Source organism: Thalassophryne amazonica, chromosome 11 (assembly GCF_902500255.1).
Source record: "Thalassophryne amazonica chromosome 11, fThaAma1.1, whole genome shotgun sequence".
Taxonomy (NCBI): Eukaryota; Metazoa; Chordata; class Actinopteri; order Batrachoidiformes; family Batrachoididae; genus Thalassophryne; species Thalassophryne amazonica.
Window position 1 is genome coordinate 11,691,553 of NC_047113.1, and position 13,162 is coordinate 11,704,714.

The window sequence follows — 13,162 nt, forward strand, 5'->3', positions numbered from 1 at the left end:
AAATACTAGATACTTTAAGACTTTTACTTGAGTAGCATTTCAATCTGTGACTTGAACTTCTACCAAAGTCTTTTTTAATGAGTATCTGTACTTTTACTTAAGTATGATTTTCCAGTACTTTATACAACACTGATAAAGAGTCTTATTGCTGCATGCATTTTTGTCGAAGTTTGGCTTGAATGGTGTTGTGCATCCTGTGGCATCTGTCTGACCATCTGTCTGTCCATCCACTCTGGACCTGATTTACTCACTAAAAAAATGCATAGTGATTTACTAACATAACAGAGAATTGTGTCTTTCAAATGTTTAAAATAGCAGGTCTTGTCCATTTACAATGTTTGTCTTTATCAATATGTAATTTGGGGCTTGTCCACCCGAGTCTGCAAAATTGCCGGAAGGAGTATGCAGATAGGTGAGGTTTGCACACACAACATGATAGAGTCCAAAAGGAAATTCAGTGGGTGGTGATAGTGTATTTTGCATGTTTGAAACCTTTGGAGCCAACATTGCACTTGGCAGACTGTTGCAACAACAATGAGGCCAGCACTTTCTCGTCCGCAGAAAAAAATAGATAAAAAATGAATCGTAAACGCCAGGCTTATTTAAAGAATTAACCCCTTAACGCCTATTGTCGCATATATGCTACAATATTTAACTCAAATATGCAACATACCAAATTGACCAGTATGCCTGTTGTCGCAAATTTGCAACATACCATTATTATTATTATAACATTATGACATAAATTATTACGAAAATACCAAAATTACTATTTATTTTTTGTGCAAAAGTGAAATTAATAATCTCAACATTATTTACCATCTACTTAAAGGCAAAAACACACACAAAATATTTTTTTATATACAGCTATATAAATTCAGGCGTTAAGGGGTTAATAGGTTACTTCATGCTTCTTTCTTTAAATGTCTCTATGCATAACAGATGGAGCACACACAAAGGCGCATATCAGATTCTATGTACAACTTCATGGCTGGGGTGCACACAGTGTGCACAGCACATGAACATGTTCATGTGCTAGCTGTTACAACAAACAAACAACAAAAACAATCTCCTATTTCTGACATTTAATTCTTGTTCCAGGCATGGTATTTAATCAAACTTGTGCATAGGGTTGGGTATCAAGAACCGTTTTTTTTTTCGAGTATCATTAAGAAATGATTCGATCCACCGATATCAGTAGCCTTTTTGTTTAACGATTCCCGATAAGGTCCTTCAGAGCAGCCATTGTTTTTGAGGGTGTTTGTCGGGAAAATGATCATTCTGCTACGTTGATTACAGACCCTGCAGCGGCTCTGTAATCAACCGTTTCTGCAGCGCAACACCACTTTGAACCGTGAACCAATGAAGCAATGCTTTGATCCACTAGCTAGTTGGGTCTTTGATTCCCTGCTCTTCAGAAACAGCAAGTCCACTTCTTAACCCCTCTCAAAGCCATTAAAATATTGTATATCACTTTTGTGTGGATTAAAGTCACTAACTATGACTCCTGTCTTGTTGCAGTCAAGAAACAAGAATCGTCCTCCGTTCTGTTGGCACAGTTTCAAACGCTGCATGGTTCTCTGCTGAGACAGAGTCCGGTCGGAATTAATAAGTTCAAAACGAATTGGCACTTTAAATAAAATAACACCTCTTACAAACATTGTATCATAGACAAGAAACTACAATAGACTAAAATGTTTTTTTTTTCATCCCAAAATGAGACGTCCTGCATTCTTTATAAATTGCATCCTGACGCGCAGCACAGCTGCAAGAGCTCAGCTCAGATGTATGGAAAGACATTCATGCCAATAATGTCTGAAAGGAAATGCTTTTGAGAATAACTACAGATTTTGTTTATTCCTATTTATGTCCAGAGATCACGGATCCACCATGTAGAGTTTATTATGTCCAAAGTTTAAGGATCCAGTGACCAATTTCATATTTATTTACTTTAAGACTCAATAAAATGTTGTTCAATTTCAATTCACTTTCAATTTAATTGGCTTATAAAGCACCAAATCACAACAAAAGCCATCTCAAGGCGCCTCACATAGAACAGTTCAACATAAAAAATTTAAATAAATAAATAAATAAAAAAATTGAAATACATAATTAAAAACAAAAGTAAAAGAATAAAACAGATAAAAAAATAAAAACTATTCATAAGAAAGAGAATTAAAATAGGCTTTAAGTCTTGATTTAAAAATGTCCACGGACTCCGACTGCCTCACGGTCGCAGGAAGACCGTTCCACAGAGCGGGTGCACAATAAGAAAAATATTTTTGACCTGCTGACATAGAAAACCTGTAAAGCCTACTTTTAGTCCTCAAAAAATTCACAAGAGGTATCCATAAGGGAACTTATAAGGAATTTAATCGATAAGCGGATTGGATAATGGTATCGATATCAACAAAATCTTATCGATACCCATCCCTACTTGTGAATAAATAAGATGTGTTCTGCAGGTGGAACTGTGCATAGCAAAATTATTCACCAGTTTGCCTAAAAACCATGGATGGAACAATAATTAAATATCTGAAATAAGAGAATTTTTTTATTTTATTTTATTTGCCAGTGCATGAACACAGTCAGTTATGTCACAGAATTTGTGCATAACAAGCATACCTGCAAGTGGCTGATTAAATTTTATTTTGTGCTTAGAGCCTTTTATATGCAAAATACTCATTTACATACTGCTATCTGCAGCACATGATCACCCAGTATCAATTGCACAATTAGTCTTAATAAATCACCTGCAAAATTGTCTCCATCCCAATACACAGAACTTTGGATTCTCCACGCAATTTAACATTCCTGATCTGGGATCTTAGTAAATCAGGCCCCCAACACTTTAGCCTAAAAAAAAAGAAAAACAAGTTGCACCTTTAATATCATTAGTTAAGGCATTGCCTTCCCATTATGTAGACCTGGGTTTGATTGTCACCCTGTCTGTCTGTGTTTTTGGACAAGACACTTCATCTGCATCATCCCAGCTGTAAATGCATATCTATCTTAGCTGTGGTAGAGTCTTGCATTGGACTGGTGTCCCATCCACGGAGCATCGTAGACTCACATTATTAACAGTATAGAACAGTAACAGTATAGAATATGGAGATAAGCACCAGCGCCAGTGGGCTTCAGTGTGTGCTTAGGAGTTATGTACTTCATTCTTCTTCTTCTTTCATAACTCTCATGTTGAAGCATTGCCTTAATCAGGACATCACTAATGGTAAAGGTCATGTTGCTGTTTTTAATCTGTTTTTAGCTCATGGATTAGAGAGAACAGTGTCCCTGCTCTGTTACTGTTCTTTTTTTTTTTTTTAAGAATCTTTAGATTAAATTTAACCTGAAAAAAACAATTTACATTCACCTATAATATTCATGGCACATTCAATTTTTCATCAACACTGGAATGCAAGTTAAATGAAGAACTTATAATGTCCTTTTCTATCATACAGTGAGGAAAATAAGTATTTGAACACCCTGCGATTTTGCAAGTTCTCCCACTTAGAAATCATGGAGGGCTCTGAAATTTTCATTTTAGGTGCATGTCCACTGTGAGAGACATAATCTAAAAAAAAAAATCTGGAAATCACAATGTATGATTTTTTTGTAATAATTTGTTTGTGTTACTGCTGCAAATAAGTATTTGACCCCCTACCAACCAGCAAGAATTCTGGCTCTTATTCTCTTATCTCTTATTCTCTTATTCCCTCTTATTCTGCACGCTTTACCTGTATTAATTGCACCTGTTTGAACTTGTTACCTGTATAAAAGACACCTGTTCACATACTCAATCAATCACACGCCAACCTGTCCACCATAGCCAAGACCAAAGAGCTGTCTAAGGACACCAGGGACAAAACTGTAGACCTGCAGAAGGCTGGGATGGACTACAGGACAACAGGCAAGCAGTTTGGTAGAAGACAACAACTGTTATGATTATTTATTAGAAAGTGGAAGAAACACAAGATGACTGTCAATCTCCCTCAGTCTGGGATTCCATGCAAGACCTCACTTTGTGGGGTAAGGATGATTCTGAGAAAGCTCAGAACTACACAGGAGGACCTGGTCAGTGACCTGAAGAGAGCTGGGACCACAGTCACAAAGATTACATTAGTAACACATGATGCTGTCATGGTTTAAAATCCTGCAGGGCAGCAAGGTCCCCCTGCTCAAGCCAGCACATGTCCAGGCCCGTTTCAAGTTCACCAGTGACCATCTGGATGATCCAGAGGAGGCATGGGAGAAGGTCATGTGGTCAGATGAGACCAGAATAGAGCTTTTTTGAATCAACTCCACTTACCATGTTTAGAGGATGAGAACAACCCCAAGAAAACCATCCCAACCGTGAAGCATGAGGGTGGAAACATACTCTGTGGGTGCTCTTCTGCAAAGGGGACAGGACTGCACCGTATTGAAGGGAGGATGGATGGATGGGGTCATATATTGTGAGATTTTGGCAAACAACCTCCTTCCCTCAGTAAGAGCATTGAAGATGGGTCATGGCTGAGTCTTCCAGCATGACAATGACCCCAAACACACAGCCAGGACAACTAAGGAGGGGCTCCGTAAGAAGCATTTCAAGGTCCTGGAGTGGCCTGGCCAGTCTCCAGACCTGAACTCAATAGAAAATCTTTGGAGGGAACTGAAACTACAAACCTGAAAGATTTGGAGAAGATCTATATGGAGGAGTGGACCAAAATCCCTACTGCAGTGTGTGAAAACTTGGTCAAGAACTACAGGAAACGTTTGACCTCTATAATTGCAAACAAAGGCTACTGTACCAAATAATAACATTGATTTTCACAGGTGTTCAAATACTTCTTTGCAGCAGTAGCATACAAATAAATTATAAAAAAAAAAAAAATCATACATTGTGATTTCCTGATTTTTTTTTTTTTTTTTTTTTTTTTTTAGATTATGTCTCTCACAGTGGACATGCACCTAAGATGAAAATTTCAGACCCCTCCATGATTTCTAAGTGGGAGAACTTGCAAAATTGCAGGGTGTTCAAATACTTATTTTCCTCACACAAATGTTTCAGTACCCAGGAATTTTGTTTCAAAAAATGTAGTGTTCTGGGGGGTTTTTCAGCATCAACACACAATTTATTCAAATCATATGTCCAACATTAATTTTCTCACAAAATACAATGACATTTTGGTTCTCTTTGATGAAATAAACTAATCTATTGTAAAGTCTCAACCAAACAGGGAAACATAACATGATTAACTGAAGAACACAGGACCAAAACATAGTGACAGAAAGCATAGAGACACAGACAGAGGACAGATCACAAAGGCAGTGAACAGATGGACCGCAGACGCAGACAGGGGACAGAGCACAAGGCTGACTAACAGGGATGACAGACACAGACAGAGGACTGAACACAGAGAATACCAACAAAGGGGCACAGACAGAACACAATGACAATCAACACATAGACAAAGGACAGACCACAGAGACGGACCACAACCACAGACAGGGGGACAGACTACAGCAGGTGCTTTCTGGAATAGAGATACTCGTGTGAAGTGCTTTGAGGCAGCATTGTTGTGATTTGGCACCATACAAATGAAATAAACTGAATTGAATTGAAGTAGGTTTGCCTGCCTGGCTGGTTGCCATCCAGGGCCAAAGATGGTGTGGTAGTGTGGCCGATGCAGTGATGTGTGGGGCATGCTCCCAGACCTGACCTGACCTTTGTCTTTAAAATATCCTTGTGTTTCTTTCGATAAAAAACGCACACGTAGGGCCTACTGTTTGTATGTGTAAAAACGTGTGAACACATCACACTCACAGAAAAAAAAAAACACGCTGATTTACGAACAGTGAGCACTGAGTACTGTGTTTTTCCACTGTGCAGAATAGCACATATAGTCCAACTGAGTACATTTGCTTTCATGCATATACAGTTTGGGGTGTGTCAATTCAGTCAATTCAATTTTTTTTTTATATAGCGCCAAATCACAACAAACAGTTGCCCCAAGGCGCTTTATATTGAAAGGCAAAGCCATACAATAATTATGTAAAACTCCAACGGTCAAAACGACCCCCTGTGAGCAAGCACTTGGCTACAGTGGGAAGGAAAAACTCCCTTTTAACAGGAAGAAACCTCCAGCAGAACCAGGCTCAGGGAGGGGCAGTCTTCTGCTGTGACTGGTTGGGGCTGAGGGAGAGAACCAGGAAAAAGACATGCTGTGGAGGGGAGCAGAGATCAATCACTAATGATTAAATGCAGAGTGGTGCATACAGAGCAAAAAGAGAAAGAAACAGTGCATCATGGGAACCCCCCAGCAGTCTACGTCTATAGCAGCATAACTAAGGGATGGTTCAGGGTCACCTGATCCAGCCCTAACTATAAGCTTTAGCAAAAAGGAAAGTTTTAAGCCTAATCTTAAAAGTAGAGAGGGTGTCTGTCTCCCTGATCTGAATTGGGAGCTGGTTCCACAGGAGAGGAGCCTGAAAGCTGAAGGCTCTGCCTCCCATTCTACTCTTACAAACCCTAGGAACTACAAGTAAGCCTGCAGTCTGAGAGCGAAGCGCTCTATTGGGGTGATATGGTACTACGAGGTCCCTAAGATAAGATGGGACCTGATTATTCAAAACCTTATAAGTAAGAAGAAGAATTTTAAATTCTATTCTAGAATTAACAGGAAGCCAATGAAGAGAGGCCAATATGGGTGAGATATGCTCTCTCCTTCTAGTCCCCGTTAGTACTCTAGCTGCAGCATTTTGAATTAACTGAAGGCTTTTTAGGGAACTTTTAGGACAACCTGATGATAATGAATTACAATAGTCCAGCCTAGAGGAAATAAATGCATGAATTAGTTTTTCAGCATGACTGAAACTCTTCAAATAGATCATTCCTCTGCAGATGATCAGTTAGCTGTTTTACAACTACCCTTTCAAGATTTTTTGAGAGAAAAGGAAGGTTGGAGATTGGCCTATAATTAGCTAAGATAGCTGGGTCAAGTGAAGTGTCCACCTCAGTTTGTGGATGTTGATCTTGTGAATAGGTGAGATTGGCACATGGAACATATTTGATCAAGGCTATGTAAAAGCAATTTCAGGGGCTGATATTGCTTGTGTTGTAACTCAGCACATTTGGAAGCTTGGTGCAAACTTACCCAGTATTGCGCGATCAATGCAGACACATACAAGTCTGATTCAGAGTCATTGCCCATGAGCTGTTTATGTATTTCTTAATCTAAACTCAGAAATCTTCTTTCACACAGAAAACACCAGAATTGAGCATTAATTTATATAGTGGTCTATTTTGGGTTAACAGAGACCACCACTGGTGCTGGCAGACATATAATATCGTGTTGTTAAGGATTTAATGGCCACACAGACCATCTCCATCTATACCTCTGCCTATGTTTTTTCTCTTTTTTACTAGACACATTATAACAGCTTCTTTTATTGTCTCCATGTTTAATGGCAGAAAATTTGTATGCTTTTCTTAGGGCCCGGTCCCACTGGGGAGAGGATTAGTTGCGCATGAATTGAGTATACAGATTACAGGCATTCGTTGTCGTCCGCAACAAAAATGGCCAAAAATGACAAATGTCCCAGTATGAATTGCAAATATATGATGAACAATCACGATTGTATAACGCATGTAGTGAGGAAATGGATCCGATTGCGATTATCATGGCAGTATTACGGGTGTATTATGAATGCAACGTGCACATGTTGCACATGCACGGCATCTGCATTGTGGTCATAAAAGAAGCGCACTCGCTCCTTTCGGCATCACTATTCACACCAACAATACAGCCTCTGGAGCATTTGCTGGACTTGGACAAGTTGATTGGAGTAAACAAGCAGTGAACAGGGAGAGTGGTGACGTCAGCGGATTGCAGCGGATCGCACCAGAGCGCAGCTCGTGTGAATGATTATAACAAGAAGTTACATTTGTTGTAAACATAGGAACAAATACTGTAACAGCTGCAGACAAGAAGGAAAAAACATGCAACTGTTTTATCAAGCCTTGACAATGTAAACAAGTCAAATAATTACCTTTTTAGACGGCTGAAAATGCTTTCTGCAGCTTGTTAGTCGCGAACGGCTAACAAGCTGCAGCTTCCTCTGTGCTTCAGGAGGTGATTAGAGCTGTTTTCAACAGCCAATTTGCAGAATAAAATTATTAAGCCACCACGAAATATTAATTATTTTATTATTTTTATAATAATTATTTTATATACACAGCGTCCAGCGCAGAGCGCATGGCAGCCGATAGAACAAAGAACGGCGTCCAGCTGTGAACACAGCGTATCTGATTTGCATCCGCCGCAAATAAGATGTAATAAAAACGCATTATTCGTCGCCAATTTGTATGCAGTCGCTACATCTTATTTTAGTTTGTGATGTGGACATGATTGGCACGCAAAATACACTGTCCCAGTCCGCTGCCAAGCTGCAAATTCCTGTCGGTTGCGGATATCAGCAGATGACGGCGAATATACAGCGCATAGATTATGTATTGAGTATGTAAGGCGGATGTCATCTGCAGCCAAAATTTTGTGCAGCTCAAAAATCCTGGCAAGGGAAAAACGTGCCTCTGCGGATAATTGTGGACGTGTGCGAGCAAAGTTGACAGTTACATGCAAACTGTATGAAATAATACAGAGAATGACTGTGACAAATGGGGGAACAGTGTAAATTCTGACAAATGTTGTTTTTGTGAAGGCCGCAGATTTCTCACCTTATTAATGTATGGGACTCGCGGTCAGGGCAGAAAAGCTGCAAAATATTTCTTTCTGCCTTCATGAAAGCCTTTTGTGTGTGCAACATGCCTGATTGATAAAATCCCTTATTGCATAATTTATTCTGGTGGAACATGCTTTATGGGGTGAAGTATTGGTTACCAGAAATCCACTGTGGTTTGCAGCATTGGAATGTGGCACTGGAGTGAAGTTGGTTTGATATTGGGTGGTAAACATTCCTCACATTTAAAAAAAAAAAATCCATTCAGCTTGTGGTGACTGATGAATTTATGTCTGCCCAGTTGTGATGTATTCATACAAACAGGTCAGGTTTCACAAGGTCTTAAATTGTTTTAAAATGTGGACTTATTTATTATTCATAATTTATAATAATTTACACAATTAAATCCATTTGGCTTCTTTTCTTTAAGGCTTTTTGAGATCAGACTGACTCTGATAAATCCAAACTATGAAACGCCTTTGGCTTGCTTTTCTATATTTATTTTAAAAAATGAATAAATGGATTTTGCGGTCCTATGATAGTCTGGTGTCCTGTCCAGGGTGTACTTTGACTCACGCCCTGTGACTGCTGGGATAGGCTCCAGCCCGCCCGTGACTCCTTAATTGGAGTAAGCAGGTATAGAAGATGCATGGGTGGAAATCAGTTTAGCTGTCTGATATTTTGACATGTTCACATCAAAACACCAGACAAATGTCCTCCGTTTAACACAAGGACCCTTTCTGCAAAATACCTACTCCACGACTATATAAAACTTGAAATATAAAAACACCAACTAAATCTACTTAGCCTCCTGGCCTTTTGATGCTGGAACACCTGTGGTGATATTTTGGAATTGGAGGCCTTGTACTACACATGGAGCACATTTGTCTCTTTGCATCATGGGTGTTTTGATTTGAAAAGGTCACAAGATATTGATGCTTAATAGATTTTTTTTTTTTAATGTGTAAATAAAAATAGAAAATCAAGCCAAGGATTTTTGGCAAGAAGTGGTCTTGTGATATGTCTAATGAATTAGATTGCTCAAAGTCAGTTTGACCTCAAAAGGACTTAAAGAAGTCAAATGGAATTTGTTGTTTAAATCATTACAAATTTGTAGTAATTAATAAGTACAAATTTTAAAACAATTTAAGACATTGTGACACGTGGACTGTGCTTGTATGAATACATCACAACCGGTCTGACATTATATATATATATATATATATATATATATATATATATATATATATGAGCATGTATGTGCACGTCTGCATGTGTATGTGCGCCTGCGTGTGTATGTGTGGGTGCGTGTGTAAGTGCACACGCTTGTGTGTGTGTGCACGTATGTAGGTGTGTGTGTGTAGGTGTGTGTTTGCAGAGTGCAATGGTACCAAATGTATGGAACCACATTTGCACTCTAAATGGAACCAATTGCACTCTAAATGCAATGCAACACAAATGGGATGAATAATCCATGTCATGTGACATACAAAACACCAATCAAATGACAAGGATCCACTCAGCCATTATATAAATATATATATTAATGTGATTACTTATGTCCAATATCAAACTAACTTCAGGGAGGTTGTGCATTCCAATGACAGGATTTTTACCTACGCCAAGGAGGTTATGTTTTCGGTCACGTCTGTTTGTTTGTTGGCTGGTTGGTTGGTTGGTTAGCAGGATTACTCAAAAAATCCTCAATGGATTTCAATGATATTTTTACCAGGGGTGTATCTTGGCCTAACTTAGAAGTCATTAAATTTTGGTAATGATCTGGAACACAATCCAGATCCAGTAATAAGGATTCTTTATCATTGCAGGATAGGGCCAGTTTCAACATTTTTGCATCTAACTTCATGAAGATGGGTCACAAAGGCTGAACAAAAATGAAGTTACGACACAACAATGATTTAGCATTTGTTTCTCCTCATTGAATAAACTTGTTATTAGAAAATAAAAAAACTTGTGTCGTTCATGCAGTTTTTCTTTATAAATACATTTGCTGAAGATCTAAGAGTTTAACTACTGAATCTGAAACATGACGGTAAATGTGTGAAATGACGTGGAATAAGTCTCTTTGCCAAAGGGTATTCCATGTGATGTCAGTGACCCTATGGCCCTGGCGGAGGTTTGCGCTCTCTGAGTTCTTCAAGTTGGCAATAAATTCTTCACCCCATCCCCCAGTGTGCAGCCATATATAGTAGAAAAAAGCAGCCCAAAAATGCCTTTCTGTATATATGACAGGTGGACAGATCTGCTTTTCACTTGCATTCAGCCACGGTTTCAGCACCGGAGCTGTCCATCCACCCCTTTCCTTTCTCTGTCTCTAACACTGCAGTGAAATTTGAATTTTGAAATTTGAAGATCTTCGCCTGAAACCGGCAGTTTAAGGTGAGCGGTGCTGAATGTGGACTTGTGCCAAAACACTTTCAGGGCACGTTCATTTTTGATTTGGTAAATGTTCAATAAATGACATTTTCAGTTTAAATGTGTGTGTTCGTGCTAAATGTGTGTGTTCATTTTGCGCTTACGGTCATTAATAAACACTAAATCCTAATTTACATACTGTTGCCTGCATCACGTTACCACCCACTGTCATGTGCACAATTATTTTCAGTAAATCACTTGCAAAATTCCGTTTGGAATGCCTGTACAATTGTCCACTTGTTGTATGGGATCTCAGTAGGCGTTGTGGTGGAAAAGTATTCAGTGCATTTGCTTCCAAAACATGTGGTTCCCAATTCAAGACCACTCATGTCCATTCTCTGTGTAATGTGGAGTTGTGGAAGGAAGGGCAGCTGGTGTGAAACTTGTGCCACATCAACATGCAGATTCATTTCAGATCTGCTGTGGTGACCCCAAACAAAAAGAGAGACACTGAAAGAACTGTATGGGATCTTAGTAAATCAGGCAGTCTCAGCTCCATTCTGGTTTGAACTCAAACGTCACATTTTTCCTGTTTATGACAAATACAGTATGGGAACTATGGTTAGCTTCAGGGCTAAGCTTGTGCCTACATTAAACAGACCATTAGTCACCTTAACCAACCTTAAACCACCTTAGCCAACCTTAAATTTCTGATTAGGTTCTTTAACACCCTGGTTCCCAACCTGGGGTCCATGCTCCAATAGGGGGACACCAAAGATCACATGGGTTCCCAAGGTTTTGGCTGCTTGGAGATGATCAAAATTAAAGGTTCACCTATGAAATAAAGTCATAATAACACACTTAGTTGACTGTCAATACTAATTAAAAAGATAGTTTGCTTTGGATGAACCAAAGAGTTAAAAAAAGAAATGAATCACTTTATTCTTTGTTGATATAGACAGAGAAAGTCAAGTAATCACATGTCATTGACTGTCAAGAGTGTGAAAAGAAAAGGCTGATAATAGGATGAGATGATGAACGATTGATTGATCGATTTGGTGGATTTATTTAGTCAAATACATGTACAAAATACAAAAATACACGATGAAGACATAATAATTATAAAGACAAACTCATGTAACAATAATAATGTAGTGATAAAACTATGGATAAGTGTAAATTGCAGCATATGTTGTTATCAAAGACTGATGATATGGTGACTGATCGGTCCAGGCCGAGGTATTTTTAGACGGGGTGGGTTCTGGTCCTGGTTCTGCGGCCCTCCTCCCCCTCCTGGAGGTGATGTCTGATGGCGGTGTTGTGCGATCAGTGCTCTCACACTCCCCAGCACCTCCTCAGCTGCGCTCCCTGCGGTCCACAGTCAGCGGAAAGCCGCTCGGCAGCTGCGCACAGCCGCTCTCTCTCTCTCTCTCTCTCTGAGGCTCCATCGGCCCGACAGGCGGCTGGGTTTAGGGGGAAGACGAGAAGCACCGGGCGGGTGTTGAGTACCGGGGACAAACCGCGGTGCGCACTGATGACGATGATGATGGTGAGGATGATGCATCTCCCCTCGTGCCTTTACATCGCGTGGCGTGAAGAGGCGTAGTAGCATCACTCTGCCCTCCTCCTCCTCCCCCCCCTCACTCACTCACTCACTCACTCACTCACTCACTAACAGTAATGGTGGATTTCTTGGTCGCTTTGAGGCTGCGCGTCTAGACGGCGGTAGGAAAAGAGAGCCGGAGATCCGAGAGCGCAGCTCGGCACCGAACCCGCAGCGCTGCGCCATGGCCTTGGACGTCCAGACTTGCGCGGTGTTCACGGTGATCGCGGTTCTGGTGCTTGTGAACGTGCTGCTGATGTTCATCCTCGGCACTCGTTAATGGATCTGCGCTTCGGGCCCGCTTGGCAGCGCGGCGCACGTTCGCAGTGGAGCGGAGAGAAAGGCGCTGCGCGCTGGTCGAGAGCGGGAACAGCCGGCGCTCCATCACGGCTCCGCGTTGAAATGAATGACGTTGGTACAACATAATGTATTTCTGTTACCCCCCCCTCCTCAATCCTTCGTTCTGTCTTG

General features: G+C 40.2%; 1 protein-coding gene across 8 annotated transcripts in view; it reads left to right on the plus strand.

The window, feature by feature from the left end:
- LOC117519628 (rho guanine nucleotide exchange factor 9) overlaps positions 1 to 13,162 on the plus strand; it is a 148,717-nt gene that overhangs the window by 59,018 nt on the left and 76,537 nt on the right. Inside the window, exon 1 of one of the 8 annotated variants that reach the window (XM_034180903.1) lies at positions 12,533 to 13,102. The exons of 5 other annotated variants lie outside the window; for them this stretch is intronic. In XM_034180903.1, coding sequence (XP_034036794.1) covers positions 12,971 to 13,102 — 132 coding nt within the window. In that variant the 5' untranslated portion in view covers positions 12,533 to 12,970. Of the gene's footprint in view, positions 1 to 12,532; positions 13,107 to 13,162 lie in introns of those variants that run through there. 2 more of the 8 variants (XM_034180905.1, XM_034180906.1) reach the window with 2 other exon arrangements.